This window comes from Callospermophilus lateralis, chromosome 19 (genome assembly GCF_048772815.1).
Source record: "Callospermophilus lateralis isolate mCalLat2 chromosome 19, mCalLat2.hap1, whole genome shotgun sequence".
NCBI lineage: Eukaryota > Metazoa > Chordata > Mammalia > Rodentia > Sciuridae > Callospermophilus > Callospermophilus lateralis.
The window spans coordinates 36,594,240-36,606,893 of NC_135323.1; the positions used below are offsets into that span (position 1 = coordinate 36,594,240).

At 59.0% G+C, this 12,654-nt stretch overlaps 1 protein-coding gene across 1 annotated transcript in view; it reads left to right on the plus strand.

Moving 5' to 3' along the window:
• The first annotated feature begins 621 nt into the window (after window positions 1-621).
• Window positions 622-12,654, plus strand: part of Ttyh3 (tweety family member 3) — a 28,810-nt gene continuing 16,777 nt past the window's right edge. The window contains exon 1 of the mRNA XM_076840510.1: window positions 622-876. Coding sequence (XP_076696625.1) covers window positions 754-876 — 123 coding nt within the window. The 5' untranslated portion in view covers window positions 622-753. The remainder of the gene's footprint in view (window positions 877-12,654) is intronic.

The window sequence follows — 12,654 nt, forward strand, 5'->3', positions numbered from 1 at the left end:
CCCCTTGGCCCCTTGTGGGGTTCTGCGATCTGGACTGCCGGCTCGGGGGAGGTTGGTCCAGTGCCTCTGGGCCGGACCCCCGCAGTAAGCGTGCAGTAAATGTGCAATTATCGAACTGACAGGTGAACACACGGGGAGAATACAGGAAACGTTCCAACCTCGGGCTCCAAGTTGCTACCAATGAGTAACCTCCCTCGACTTTGGGGCTAGGCGCCCCTCTGGAGGGCCAGGGAGCGGGCGGAGCCTCTGCCTACGGGCCAATGACAACGCAGGGGCGGTGCATGTGGGCGGGGCGAACGGTCCCTGGAAATGGGCGGGAGGAGGAGTGCAGGGGTGGGGCCATGGAGCTAAAGGACCAATGGAGATGCACTGGCGGGCGAGCGGCGCACGTTGGAGGGTGGGACAGGCAGGCAGCGAGCCAATGATGGGGAGGGGCGAGGCCTGAAAACAGGCGGGGGAGACGGGGAGGTGCCCTCGCACGGCGGACCAATAGCTGCGCGGGGGTGGGCCCGGCGGGAGGGCGGGGGCGCCGAGGGGGCGGCGGCGGCGGCGGCGAACAAAGAGGCGGCGGGCGCGGGCGGCCGAGCGGAGCCGAGCGCAGCCGAGCCGGGCCGAGCCGGGCCGAGCCGGGCCGGGCCGGGCCCAGGAGCGCGCGGGCAATGCGGGCGACCAAGCGGGGGTCGGCGGGTCCCTGAGCCCGCGCCAGCAGCGAGGGAGCCCGCGCGGCGCCGCCCGCCGAGGCGCGGGGCCGCCATGGCCGGGGTCAGCTACGCGGCGCCCTGGTGGGTGAGCCTCTTGCACCGGCTGCCCCACTTCGACCTGCGGTGGGAGGCCACCAGCAGCCAGTTCCGGCCCGCGGACGCCGACTATCAGCAGGTGACGCGCGCCCCCGGCTGCGGGGTCAGGGCCCGGGTCGCGCCTTCTCCGCTCCATCCGGGGTCATGTCCCCTCCATCTGGAGGGTCTCCTCTGGCCTTGGGCCCCTCCTCGGGGTTCCAGATACCTTCCAGCCCATCCGGGATCACTACTCAGGTCCTTCCCCTAGAGGGTCTCTTCTGTGTCCTGGGCCGTGTCCCGGGCCCCCTCCTAGGGGTACAGATGCCCTTCAACCCCCATTCAGGATAAGGGCCCCTTCCAATGGAGGTTCTCCTCAGCGTCCTGGTCCCCCTTCTCAGGGGTTCACATACCCTCCAGCACCCATTCGGGGTCAGGGTCGGTCCCTTCCAGTGGAAGGTCTCTGGGTCCTGGGTTCCTCCCCAGAGTAGGAAGACTCCCCACCCCCATCCAGTGTCACAACCCCTTCCTTCTGGAGGGTTTTCTGTGGGCCATGGGCCTCTTCAAGGGTCTAAATACTCTCCTGCCCCTATCGAGGGTCCTCAGCCCTCTCCAAATTCTGGCTTCCTCTTGTGTCAACAAGGCCCCTGTTCTGGGTTAGTGGAACTGCCTTCCTCCCCTCCGTGGAGCCCCTCTGCTTGCTCTGGGTTCTTGCCCCCAACCCCTCCTTAAAGACAGGCCAGTACCCCAGGTTCCCAGCAGACCCCCTTACCCAGGGCTCCAGGGCTCTGAGAACCTCAGCACCCTGGTGCAGGAGGGGATTCCTCACCCCCTCAGCCTCAGCTGGGGAATCCCGCTGCCAGGCTTTTGGTGGGTAAGTAGCCTGGGCAGATGCCAGCCCTCTGTGGCTGGTAATGACCCCCTGCTCCGCGGTCAGGCTGTGGGATGTACACACAGTGTGTGTGTGGCTGTTGGAGACTAGGCTGCCAGCAGCCCTTGGGGGAGGGAGGCCTGGCTGAAAGGAGGCGAATGGGCCTCATTCTGGGAGGCTGGAAGGAACTGAGCCCAGGCAGAGCTGAGGGAGCAGTAGGGGCCCATCTCAGCCCTCTCTCAGTAGATCTGGAGGCTTGGCCTCATTCCAAGTCCCAGCACCACCCCCTTGGCTGAGCCATTGTCACTTGGGTGCAGGGGACTGGGCTGTGAGCTTTTCCTTCCTGTTTGGGGATCCGGATTCCAGAAGCTCCTTGGCTAAGGTGCCTGGTCACCCTGAGCACCTCAGGGTTCTCCAGTGGGTCACAATAGAGCCCCATGGTTGTGTGGGGATCCGGTATTCTGGGGCCGTGTAGCGCTTGCTATTCAGCTCTGTCCTCTGCAGCCTCCCTTGTCCAAAGGAGGAAAACCGGAAGTAGAGGGTAAGGCAGTATGGGAGCTTCTGCTCCCACTCAGTGCTTACCTGACCCCAGGTCCCCCAGCTTCTAAGCAGATTAGAAAGGGGGCAAGAGATTGGCCTAGGCACACCCAGGGACAGCAGGAGGAAGGACATGTGGAGCCCCAGGAGGATTTGTGTAAAGCCTGGGCCTGGGGCCATTCAGTGTGGGGCAACCTGTGCTTCTTGTGCTCCTAGGACTGTCCGGTGTGGTAGCTCTGTCACGCTTCTCCCTGGAGGGCTGTTGAAGCAGGTGGATGTGCTTTACCTGGAAAGTTATCTGCCCTGAGGGTTGGCCCACTTCTCAGTTCTGAAGGTCAGGGGCCCCTGGCACCTAGATGGCTGTTTCCTGTGGGCCGTGGGCTGCCACCTGCTCATGCTGCCAGCCACAGTTGAACTTGCTGCCAGCCCTCTAGGGTGCCTCTGTTCTAGCTCTCAGGTCAGGTGTCTGCAGCCCACAGAAGCCTGGGGATGCTGGCTGGGCCCCGCAGTCAGCCTGGCTCCAGGCAGGGCGCTGGTTTCTGCCCCCTTTCCTGCCCTACTCCATGGTGGGAGGGCGCTGACTCACTTCTCTCTAAGGAGCAGAATTAGCCACTGAATAATTCACGGTGTGGAAACCAGCCTGTCTCCTTCCCCCGCCACCTCTGCCTCTGGCAAGGGGCTGTGGATGTGTGTCCTGCCCTGCCCTCCGTGTGCTGTGCCTTTAGGTGGGCACCAGGTGTCTTTAAATTCATCCTGAAGTGGGACTGGCATGCCTTACTTGCGAGTGCCAAGGTGGGAGCGGAGCTGGAGCTTCCTTCCAGAGTGGGTGGGTGATGCTAAGACATTGCTTGCTGTGGGACTGGCTGCCCGACCCCTGGGGTGACCCTCACACATGCTGTCCTGGGCCCCCTCCTCAGCCTCTGTGCCCTGCTAAGAAGAGCTCTGTCTCTCTGACCATCCTGGGGTAAGGTGGGACCAGGAGTTGGGCCCTGCCAAGGGAGACCAGTCTTGGTCCTTTGCTGTTCCCTGCCCCTGTGACCCACTGTCAGGATCCCTGGTGAGACCCACCCTGGGGCTGCCTGTCACTAGCCCCCTTTCACACAACCTAGACATGGGCACAGTTGTCTCCATTATACAGATCAGCAAGCTGAGACTCAGGGTGGGCTGGCTCAGCATTAGCCAGTGAGCAAGCTGGGGAGCCAGGCCTTCCTCAGAACTCTAGCCTCTGCCTCTCTAGGGGCCAGTCAGTCCCGGGCCCTGCTGCAGGGGTTCAATCTGTGGAATTGGGATTGATGAGGCTATTCCAAGGTTGCCACAGGGGCCTGCTGGAACCAGGGCTGTCACCCCCAGACGGCCCTGCACTGGGGACCCCCAGTCTTCTCCAGTGTCTGCGCCCTACAGTGTTATGGTTTCTTTGGACTGAGTATCTCAGGCCACAGCATTCCCAAGGCCCCATTTTGGGAGAGTGGTCACTATGTCCACCTCTTGGTTGCAGAGTGGATGGAGTGTGGGGAGTCACCTGTTTGGGTTCTTGGGGGCTAATGACATGTTCTTCCTAAACGAGGCTGCTGGCTGCACTCCTCTGGGGCCAGCTTGTCCCCCGGGTGCCCCAGCTCTCCCTGCCTCTGCTGTGGCTGCAGGCCTCAATAGGGGGGCTTCTCACTCACAGGGAAGAGCTGGAGGCTTAGCGGGTCAGGCCCTTCCTTGTGGTCCCACAGCAAAGCAGGCAGCACTGCTCTAGAGGCCTGGTGACTGAGGAGACTTGAGGCCATCCTGTCCTCTAAGTGAAAATGCTATTTTTGTATGTGGGGGCCTGTCCTGGCTGCCTGTGGTCCCCAGGCTTGGGTAACAACCTTCTCTTGGGCCGCTGTATGGGCACCTTTGGTGGGGCCTGCATCCTCGTTCTGTCTTTCCTGCTCACTGACCTTGGGTGACCCACCCACCTCTCTGGGGTGGGGGTCTGTTTCCTCATTTCCTACCAGTCCTGATGACCCAGCATGACCCTGGGTCCTTAGGCAAGGGTCAAGTTCACACTGCGTTCAGCAATATACTGGCTTTCAGATAGATGGTGGCACTTTCTTCAGGTTTGCCTAACATGTGGGGCCATTTACTGTTAAAGCTCTAAACTCTCAGGTGTTTCCATTGGGAGCCCAGTAATAAGACTGAACTTGTGAAGAGGGTCACAGGCATTGGAAACAGTGTGTGCAAAGGTCCTGAGCAAAGGAGCCCAGGAGAGGGAGGCCAGCTGGTCCACAGGAAATTCCCAGCATTCTGCAGGGGATTGCACTGCCCCATGAGTGTGGGGTGCTCTGTGCAGAGGTGTGTAGCCCACACTGTGGCCACATAGAGGGATTTATGCTCTGGGTTGAGTGGCCCTCAGAACTGGTAAGACCACAGTCCCTGGGCTTACAAGGTCAGCTGCAGGCCAGTGGCAGAGGCCACATCCTCTGGGTAGGGCTGGCCTTGTTGTCATCCTCCCCAGTACTCAGGAAATGAGCTCTGGTTGAAAAGACAGCGTTATCACTGTCGCCTGTCTGCCAGCTTACAAAGGCAGGACACGTCCATGGGCCACAGGGGCGGGAGGAGCTGCAGGAAGACAAAGAAGCCCCTCACACTGGGGTCTGTCTTGCACTGTATTTGTGAGGAGGATGCTGCTTGAAACCAGAATCATGCTGTGTACCTTCTTGTCATCTGCTTTTGGGACCATGTGTGCTTTCCACATGTCTGTGGCCTTGGGTCCAGATGCTTGCCCAGCATTCCACAGTGCTACTCAGGATTCTGAGGTTACAAGTGACAGAGTGTGCCAAGCACAGAGTGCTCAGGGAGCTGGGTGGAAGCTTCTAGAGCAAGCCTGAGAGGGCAGGAGCTGATGGGCTCCACTTGGGAGGCAGGGAAGCCCCTGGCTGGGTCATCGCCTACCTTGGGGCCAGGAAAGGGGTAGGCTATGAACCCTGGGCCACCACCGGGCCCGCTCCCACTGGGGTCAGGTACTGGGGACCCTCTTGGCTTGGTTTCTCACCTGGCATCTGAAGGGCACTGTGTTGCCATACTTGGCCCTGATGTCCAGCTTTTCATTGGCACTTGCTGGTTGTTTTTTTTTTTTTTTTTAATATTTTTTAGTTTTGGGTGGACACAATATCTTTATTTTACATTTATGTGGTGCTGAGGATCGAACCCTGTGCCTCATGCATGCTAGGTGAGCGCTCTACCACTGAGCCACAACCCCAGCCCCTGGCACTTCGTTTTTAAGACTCAGAAGGTGCAGTGACCAGCCCCGTGCCCAGGAGTCTGTGGATCTTTAAGCATTTCCTTAGGGTACAGTTTTGGACTCTTGCGAAGTCCCAGAGACGGCAGATCTTCAAGAAGGCTTCTCTGAGTGTGCAGGCCTGGGGTCAGGTCATTGGCTCCCTTGGCTCCCTGGCTACAGCCAGCCTAGGGGGCCACTCCAGCTGTCTGCTTCTAGGCTCTTCTTGCGGGAATCTCCATCCCAACACCTCCAGGGACCTGCCCTGCGCAGTGCTGCACTCGCTGCCGAAGGCACCTTAGCTCTTCTGGCCACTGCCTGGGTTTGCTGGTCGGGCTCTGGGGGAGTGGAGTGCTCTGTGGTTTTGACACTAGGTCATGGCCACTTTGCCCAGGGGGTTTTATGCTGTTTCGGTTTGGTTTGTTTTTTAACATTTTTTTTTTTTTTTAGTTGTAGATGGACACAATATCTTTGTTTTTATTTATAAAATTTTTTATGTGATGCTGAGGATCAAACCCAGTGCCTCACACATGCAAAGCAAGTGCTGAACCACTGAGCTACAGCCCCCAGCCTGGGTATATGCTGTTTTTATCCATAGCACTTTAGAGGGGAACTACACGGTGACCCTGGGAATGGGACACTCCCCCTCCCCTGCCCCTGGCATGGCCAGATTCTGAAGTCCCTGGACTGAGACTCCTACCCACTCCTTTCCTCCCTCTGGACACAACTTTAGTGCAGTTCCTAAGCCTGGGGGTGGAGGCTTCCCAGGTGTCCCCTCGCAGTAGGTGCTAGCTCAAGAAATTCAGGAGTCTGGACCATACCCTTCCCACAGGCAGCCCCATGAGGCCCAGCCCCCAAAGAGGAACCGATTCTGCAACCAGGGAACTGGGGTTCCAGATATGGGAAGTGCATCATACAGCCACAGAAGGATGGGGACATGTGACAATGGGCAGGCGGTGACTGTGGCAAGACCACTGGAGGGCCTGGCCGTGCAGACCTGCCTCCCGCAGTCTGCAGGGGGCTGCCCCAGCCTGCTAGACCAGGGTGCATGGGTTGCTCAGGGCTGCAGTCCTGGGGAGGGGTGAGGACACAGACCCAGAACCCAGCCACTGTGGCCCAGCCTGGCGAGGCTTTAGTGAGCACCCTGGGCACTGTGCCACCCAGCACAGAGAGCCACTACTCATGCTTCCAGGAGCTGCAGGGAGGCCACTTTACAGAGGATGTGCCTGAGCTAAGGTCCAAGGAGGGGCCTGTTGGAGTCGTGATAGTGGAAGCTTCTAATTCTGCTTTCAGACTGGCACCCTCCTACTCCCAAGGGGTCCATGGCACAGTGGCTACATGCTGAGGCATTGGGTGCCCTTTGTGCCACAGATGGAACTTTGAGGGCTGCAGTGGGCCTTGGTTAAGGCCAGGCCTTCAGCCCAACAGTGGCAGAATCCAGCTGACCACAGGATGCTGTTGTTCTTGTCCAGAGCCAGGGAAAGGCATGGGGTGCTGGGGTTGTCCTCAGGAAATGGTCCAGGGTTTGCAGGGAGGCTGGGTGGGGAGCTGCTGGAAGAGGGCTACTTAGTGCCCCACTGCCCAAAGCCCTGGACTCATGTCCTTGGATGGGCTTGTGCACAGACACGCAGCCATCCACAGTCCTGCAAACACAGGTCACCTTCAGTTGGCATCTCTCTCCTCCCAGAGGATGGGTCTCTGAGGAAAAGACAAATGGGCCCTGAGAACAGCACACGCTGTCCAGCTACTTCCTTCCACCTCTCAGAGCAGGCATGGTGCGTTCCCTCACCCCGCTGCCCACCTGGGCTGGGTTCCTGGTCATCGTGGAGTGGCCCTCCAGGCCTCAGGGTGCATTCAGCTCAAACCTTCCTTCTTCCACTGCCTCTTCTTAGTAGGGGCCTCGCTCTGAGATTTGATTCCATGCTGGCTCCAGGAGGTGACCAGGCCTGTCTGGTAGCTTCTGGCTGGGTCAGGCCTGTGGTCTCAGACCCTAGGGTGGCCTGGGCAGTTGCTTGTAAATTAGCTTGGGGATTTTCTGGTGTTTGCACAGGGGGAATCTTTTGGAGGAGGGACTGAAATGTCTATGTCCACTGCAGCAGGACAGATGTCCTGCTCTCTGGTGTCTGTGCCTCCCTGGGGGTAGTGGGTGTGGGCTTCAGGAGACCTGGGGTCTCTGCTTTCATGCTGACACCTAACTTCAGGGTGGCAGGATCAGTGTGCGGCCTTCAGGGACACCATGGGATCTCCCCTTTGGAGATTCTAGGAGGGTATGAGGGGTAGGGGTGCAGCCCTGATTACCTGGACCTCAAGGTGGGTGAATTGGGACAGAAATTTGGGCCACTTCTCCCCAGCTCATTCCTGTGCAACCCCCGCCAGCTACACTTTCTCTAAGATCCGCCAAGAACTCACTGTCATGGAATTCATGAAACCCAAGCTTGGCCCGATGGAAAATCTGTTTTTAATTTCTGGCCAGCATCACTGGGAACCTCAGCCGAGCATGCTGGGGTGGGGGCTATGCCACGCAGCCAGTTTGGCGCCCACACAGCCTAGAGGTCTCTGCAGGCATGTGGACCCTGGCTCCCCACTTGTGAGGATGAAGACAGCTTTGTGTCCAGCTGTAGGCAACTGATTTGCACAGAACACACCCCCTCTCCTGGGGTGGTCTCCTGGGACCCCAGAGCTCAGGCCCAGGACAGGCGGGAATGCTGTCTCACAGGGACCCCAGATACGGACTGAGGCTGCAGCTTGCACACCCTGAGCCATCCAGGGCATCATCAGGCTTGGTAGCCCCTCCCTTTCCTCACTCTGGCTTGGGAACACAAGTGAGGCCCTAGATGGCACTGGAGGACCAGAGCCCCTCAAGCAGCCTCTTAGACACCTCAAACCCTTTCTCCTCCTCTCAGGGTTCCAGGGCCACCACCAGAAACTTCCTGGTTAAGGTTGGGGTCCCCTTCCCTTCCTCTTACCCTTCTGTCTGTTTCCACTCTTTCTACGGGAGCTGCCGCTGGCCTGGTCTCAGCTGGCGCTGGACTCCGGTACACAGGACTGTCTTTGAGCTCTCCACATCCCAGGTTACCTGACCAGTAATCTGTCAACCACAATGGCAGTTAGGCAACCCCCTCCCACGTCCTATTCCTGGTCCCCAACTCTGTGCTGTTGGGGTCTTGAGGGCCCCACTGGTGACCCAGCAGGAGCCCAGTGCCTGGCCCCAGCACTCATCTCAAGGCCTGTTACAGAGTGATCCACAAAGTCGATGTTCTCATCTGCCCTGGGATGCGTGGGGAAGCGTTCCTCACTCTGGAGAGGAAGGTGTGACTGTTGTGACTCAGTGTGCAACATGTTCCCTCTGGGCTGCCATGCCCTAGTGCTTTCACCCAGGTTGGGCCCAAGGCCCCAAAGACACACACTTAAGCTGCCTATGTAGTCGGCCAAAGGTGTACCTTACCTTACAGTCTTAATGACCTGTGCTGGCGCTGGGCCTGGGTTTGCATATGGGTGACAGTGTGCACATGCCACATGGCTAACAGGTGCCATGTCCAGGAGGGGCCGGAAGTAGAGCAGACCTGAGCAGGAGGCTGCTAGGGAGGTGGGAGGGCACAGACTGCTCCATGCCACCTGCTCCTGCCTCCTCTCCGTGACTGGTCCATGCGGTGGAGCCTCCTCCTGCCCAGCCTTTTTGTAAGGATTCGGTGGCGTGCTGAGGGCCTCCCCTCTCAGCACAGAGCTTGTCAGGGTCACCACTTCTGCAGGCAGCCTAGCCAGGGGTTGGGGAGGACAGGCCACAGGGTGGGATTTGGACTCCAGTCTCTGGCATATTGGAACATGCTGGAGGAAGAGGCTTGTGCTGAGTTTAGAGACAGTAGGGATTCCCTGAAGGGAACAGGGTTCCAGCCTCAAGGGCAGCATGTGCTGGGTCTGGAGGCCAGAGAGCCCTCCACTCAGGCCTGACCCACCTTTTCTGGTCTACCTCTGCCCTGGGAGTCCCTCCTAGGCTGGGGCTGGGAGGACTTGCTGGGGCCCAGGGCTTTGGTCCCCTGACACGTCTGACAGCTTCAGAAGCAGCCCCAGTCTGATTTGGGATGGCTTCAGACCTTGCACTTTCTGGCCCATTGGGTGTCTTAAAGTGGTGAGAACTTGGGGTATGTCTGGATACAGGGCAGGGACAGCATCCTCAGTGGCCACAGTCCACGGCTTTTGGACAGTAGGACCTTGAGAAGAATGAGGTGGTCCAGGACTGAGGAGCGGGGCCCCAGTTTCAGAGGGGACAGCAGAGACCACAGGAGGGGTGTTCTAGCCTACAGTCGCCCAGTGCAGTCTGGCTGAGTTCCCACTGCAGAGCACAGCATGGTTTCTGTAGCCTGAGCTGTGGCGGGTGGCTCAGGACAGGGCTGGCTGAGCATCTGCTTCGCCTGACTGAGCCCTTACATTACTCTGCCACGGACGGAAAATTCCATGTGGTCAGAGCCCAGATGCTGATCAGACGTTTCCCATTCTTCTTTTGAATGGCCCTGTGGACAGCAACAGCAGGGCCACCACCGAATGCCATTGGCCTGGTGCCGCATGAACACCTGTCCTCTGGGAATTTGGCCTCAGAGAAGGGCAGAGGTCACACTGGCCACAGTGCTATCCCTGCCAGACTAGCTGGCTCAGGGAGCTGCCCTGGCACCTAGGCACCCTAATGACCATCCTGCATTGCATGGATAAGGACAGGCTGCACTGGTCCCCAGGGGCAGATGGTCCAGGGCATCCTGCTGGCCTGTCCTTGTTCAAAGCATCCCTCCACCTGTGGAGCTACCCTGGTATAGCCGCACAGCCCAGCCCCTAGCCCAGTGCATGGCCAGGGAGCCCAGTTCCCAGCTGCCCCATCAGGAGGAACACTTCTGCTACAGGAATCTGCTCAGCCTCTTGGAGCTTGAGGTTGCTTTTATAGGACCTGAGTTAAACTTGAAGATGGGCTCAGAGAGGTGGCTGTCTCTCCCCATCCTTGCCTTATTGACGAGCTCAGCAAGGCCTTCCCAGCACCCATCAAGAATCTGTAGGCAGAGCCCAGGGCACAGAGGGTGGGAGAGGGGTCCCTATTCTTCCCATGAGGAGGAGCTTCCTGGAGTAGAGCCAGGCCAGGTGAGAGCACATCTGGCTCCTTGGAGGGCAGGGAGGTGGACCTGACAGCCCTGCCTGTCACCACCTCCAGGGCCTGCGTGAGTCAGGGTCCTTGAATGACTCCCCTCTGAGCCCAGGATGTATTTTTATCCTCGTGGACCTGGTCTGGGGGTTTCCGGGACACTCGTCTTGCCCTGCTCTTTGACCCCCCTCCCCCTGGACCATGGCCAGGCCTGTGCTGCCTCTGCTGGCCTGTTGCCTCTGGCTGGTGTCCCAGTCAGAGCCTGGGGGCTCACAGCGCCACACCCAAATGTGGCAGCATGTGTAGGTGTGAACATGCGGACATGTGGGGACGTGGGCCCAACAGTTGTGTGTGGGTATGGTTGCGTGTTTGCACCTTCTGCATGGCACTGGGTCCCCTCCTTGCAGAGCCAGGCCTGGACACAGCTCCGCCCCCAGGGGCAGCCTGCTTCTCCTGGGCTCCCCATGTGGTGGAATTTTTGCTCCCATGGCTCATGCTCACAGTGACCCTACTAGAAGGTGACATTGCTATCTCCATTTCACACACCAGCACTGGCTGCTACTGAAAGTGCAGACTCGCTGGTCCTCCAGCTCCTGTCCGTTCTGCTTCTTCGTGGCTCCTCTCACCTCACAGAAGGCACCAGTGTTTACCCACAGTGGGGTTTACTGCCAATGTTGCCTCATGCCAAAGCGAATCTGCTGGGCCCCTGCGTGTGCCTGGCACCTAGTGGTATTTCCTACAGAGTAGCACCTGTTGGACAGGAGCCCTCTGCTACGGCTGTGCTGTTAGGGGCAGGCTTGCTGCACCCCAGCTCCCGATTGGCCCTGAGCACTTATCTTGCTGTGCCTGTTTTCTCATCTGATCAGTAGAAGTGTGCAGTCCTGGCGCCACTGAGGAGGTGATCTAGGACTGCAAGCTCTTTGATGTGTCCACCCTATGGCCATCTGAGTGTTGGGCAGCAGACCAGCCTGGGTGGCTGCTAGATGTGAAGCACAGATGCCTCTTTACATTCTGCCTGTGCACACCTGGGGTCAGCCCCTGATTGAGAATCTCCCTGATTCCCAGTTTCCTCGCCCCTAGCAAGATGTTCCCAAGAGAGTGTGTTCCAGGTGCAGGGTGGAGTCCAAATAGCCCTCCAAGAATGCCCTCAGTGAGTGGGGACAGGGAAGCAGGGGAGAGGACACTCTAGCCGAGTCCCTGAGGATTTCCTGTGAGCAAGGGGCAGGTTGCTGTGGCCCCAGCAGGCCCCAACACACACCATGAAAAGCCCCCAGGGTGACCCTGCCTGTGGAAGTGCCGGCATCCGTGGACCTGGGTATTCTGGAGCCACATTCCCCAAGAGTGTGTCTCACTTCCCCACAGGCCTTTGACCTGTCATGAAGGGTCCCATAGGGCCTGTGTTAGGGTTGACACCTCTGGTCTGTGCCCACTGCATGCAGATGAGGGCAGATTCAGGGATCCCAGGTGACATTGCTGTTCAAGCACCTCCTGGTTACTGGCCCACTGGGTGGCAGGGTGGTGCTGGGCTAAGGGGCAGTTAATATTGGGCTTCTTGAGACTGGTCTCTGGTCCTGGGACAAGTGCTTAATTCCCACCAGGGAAGCCTACTGGGGCCTGACTCCACCCCGTGTATGATCCTAGGCCAGCCCTCCTGAGCTTTAGAGACCCCTCTGACGTGAGCACCCTGGGTCTCGTGGGATCCCTGTGTTGATGAGGTGGCTCTGGCACCAAGTCCTTGGACTTGCTCATCTCCCCCCCCCCCAAGCCTGCTGGTGTAGGGGTAATGGGCAGCAGCGGGGGGTACTGAGCACTGGGCCAAGAACCAGGAAGTGTCCCCCTCCAACACCTTGCAGCACTCACATTACTCCTCACAGGGTGGCCACGGGGCACAGGGCAGTGGAGGAGGAAGGGCTGTGGCCTGTGACTGCAGCCTCATGGAAGAACCCCGGTCTTTCCCTGAGGGTTCCCCTATGGTGTGTCACAGGCAGAGGCCCAGTCTCCAAAGCTGCATCAGCCTCCAGGGCACCAGTATAGCATTGGACCCCAGCAGGGGTTTGGTTCTCGGCCTGCAGTGGCTGGTTGTGCAGCCCTTGGTCAGTATCCCTCT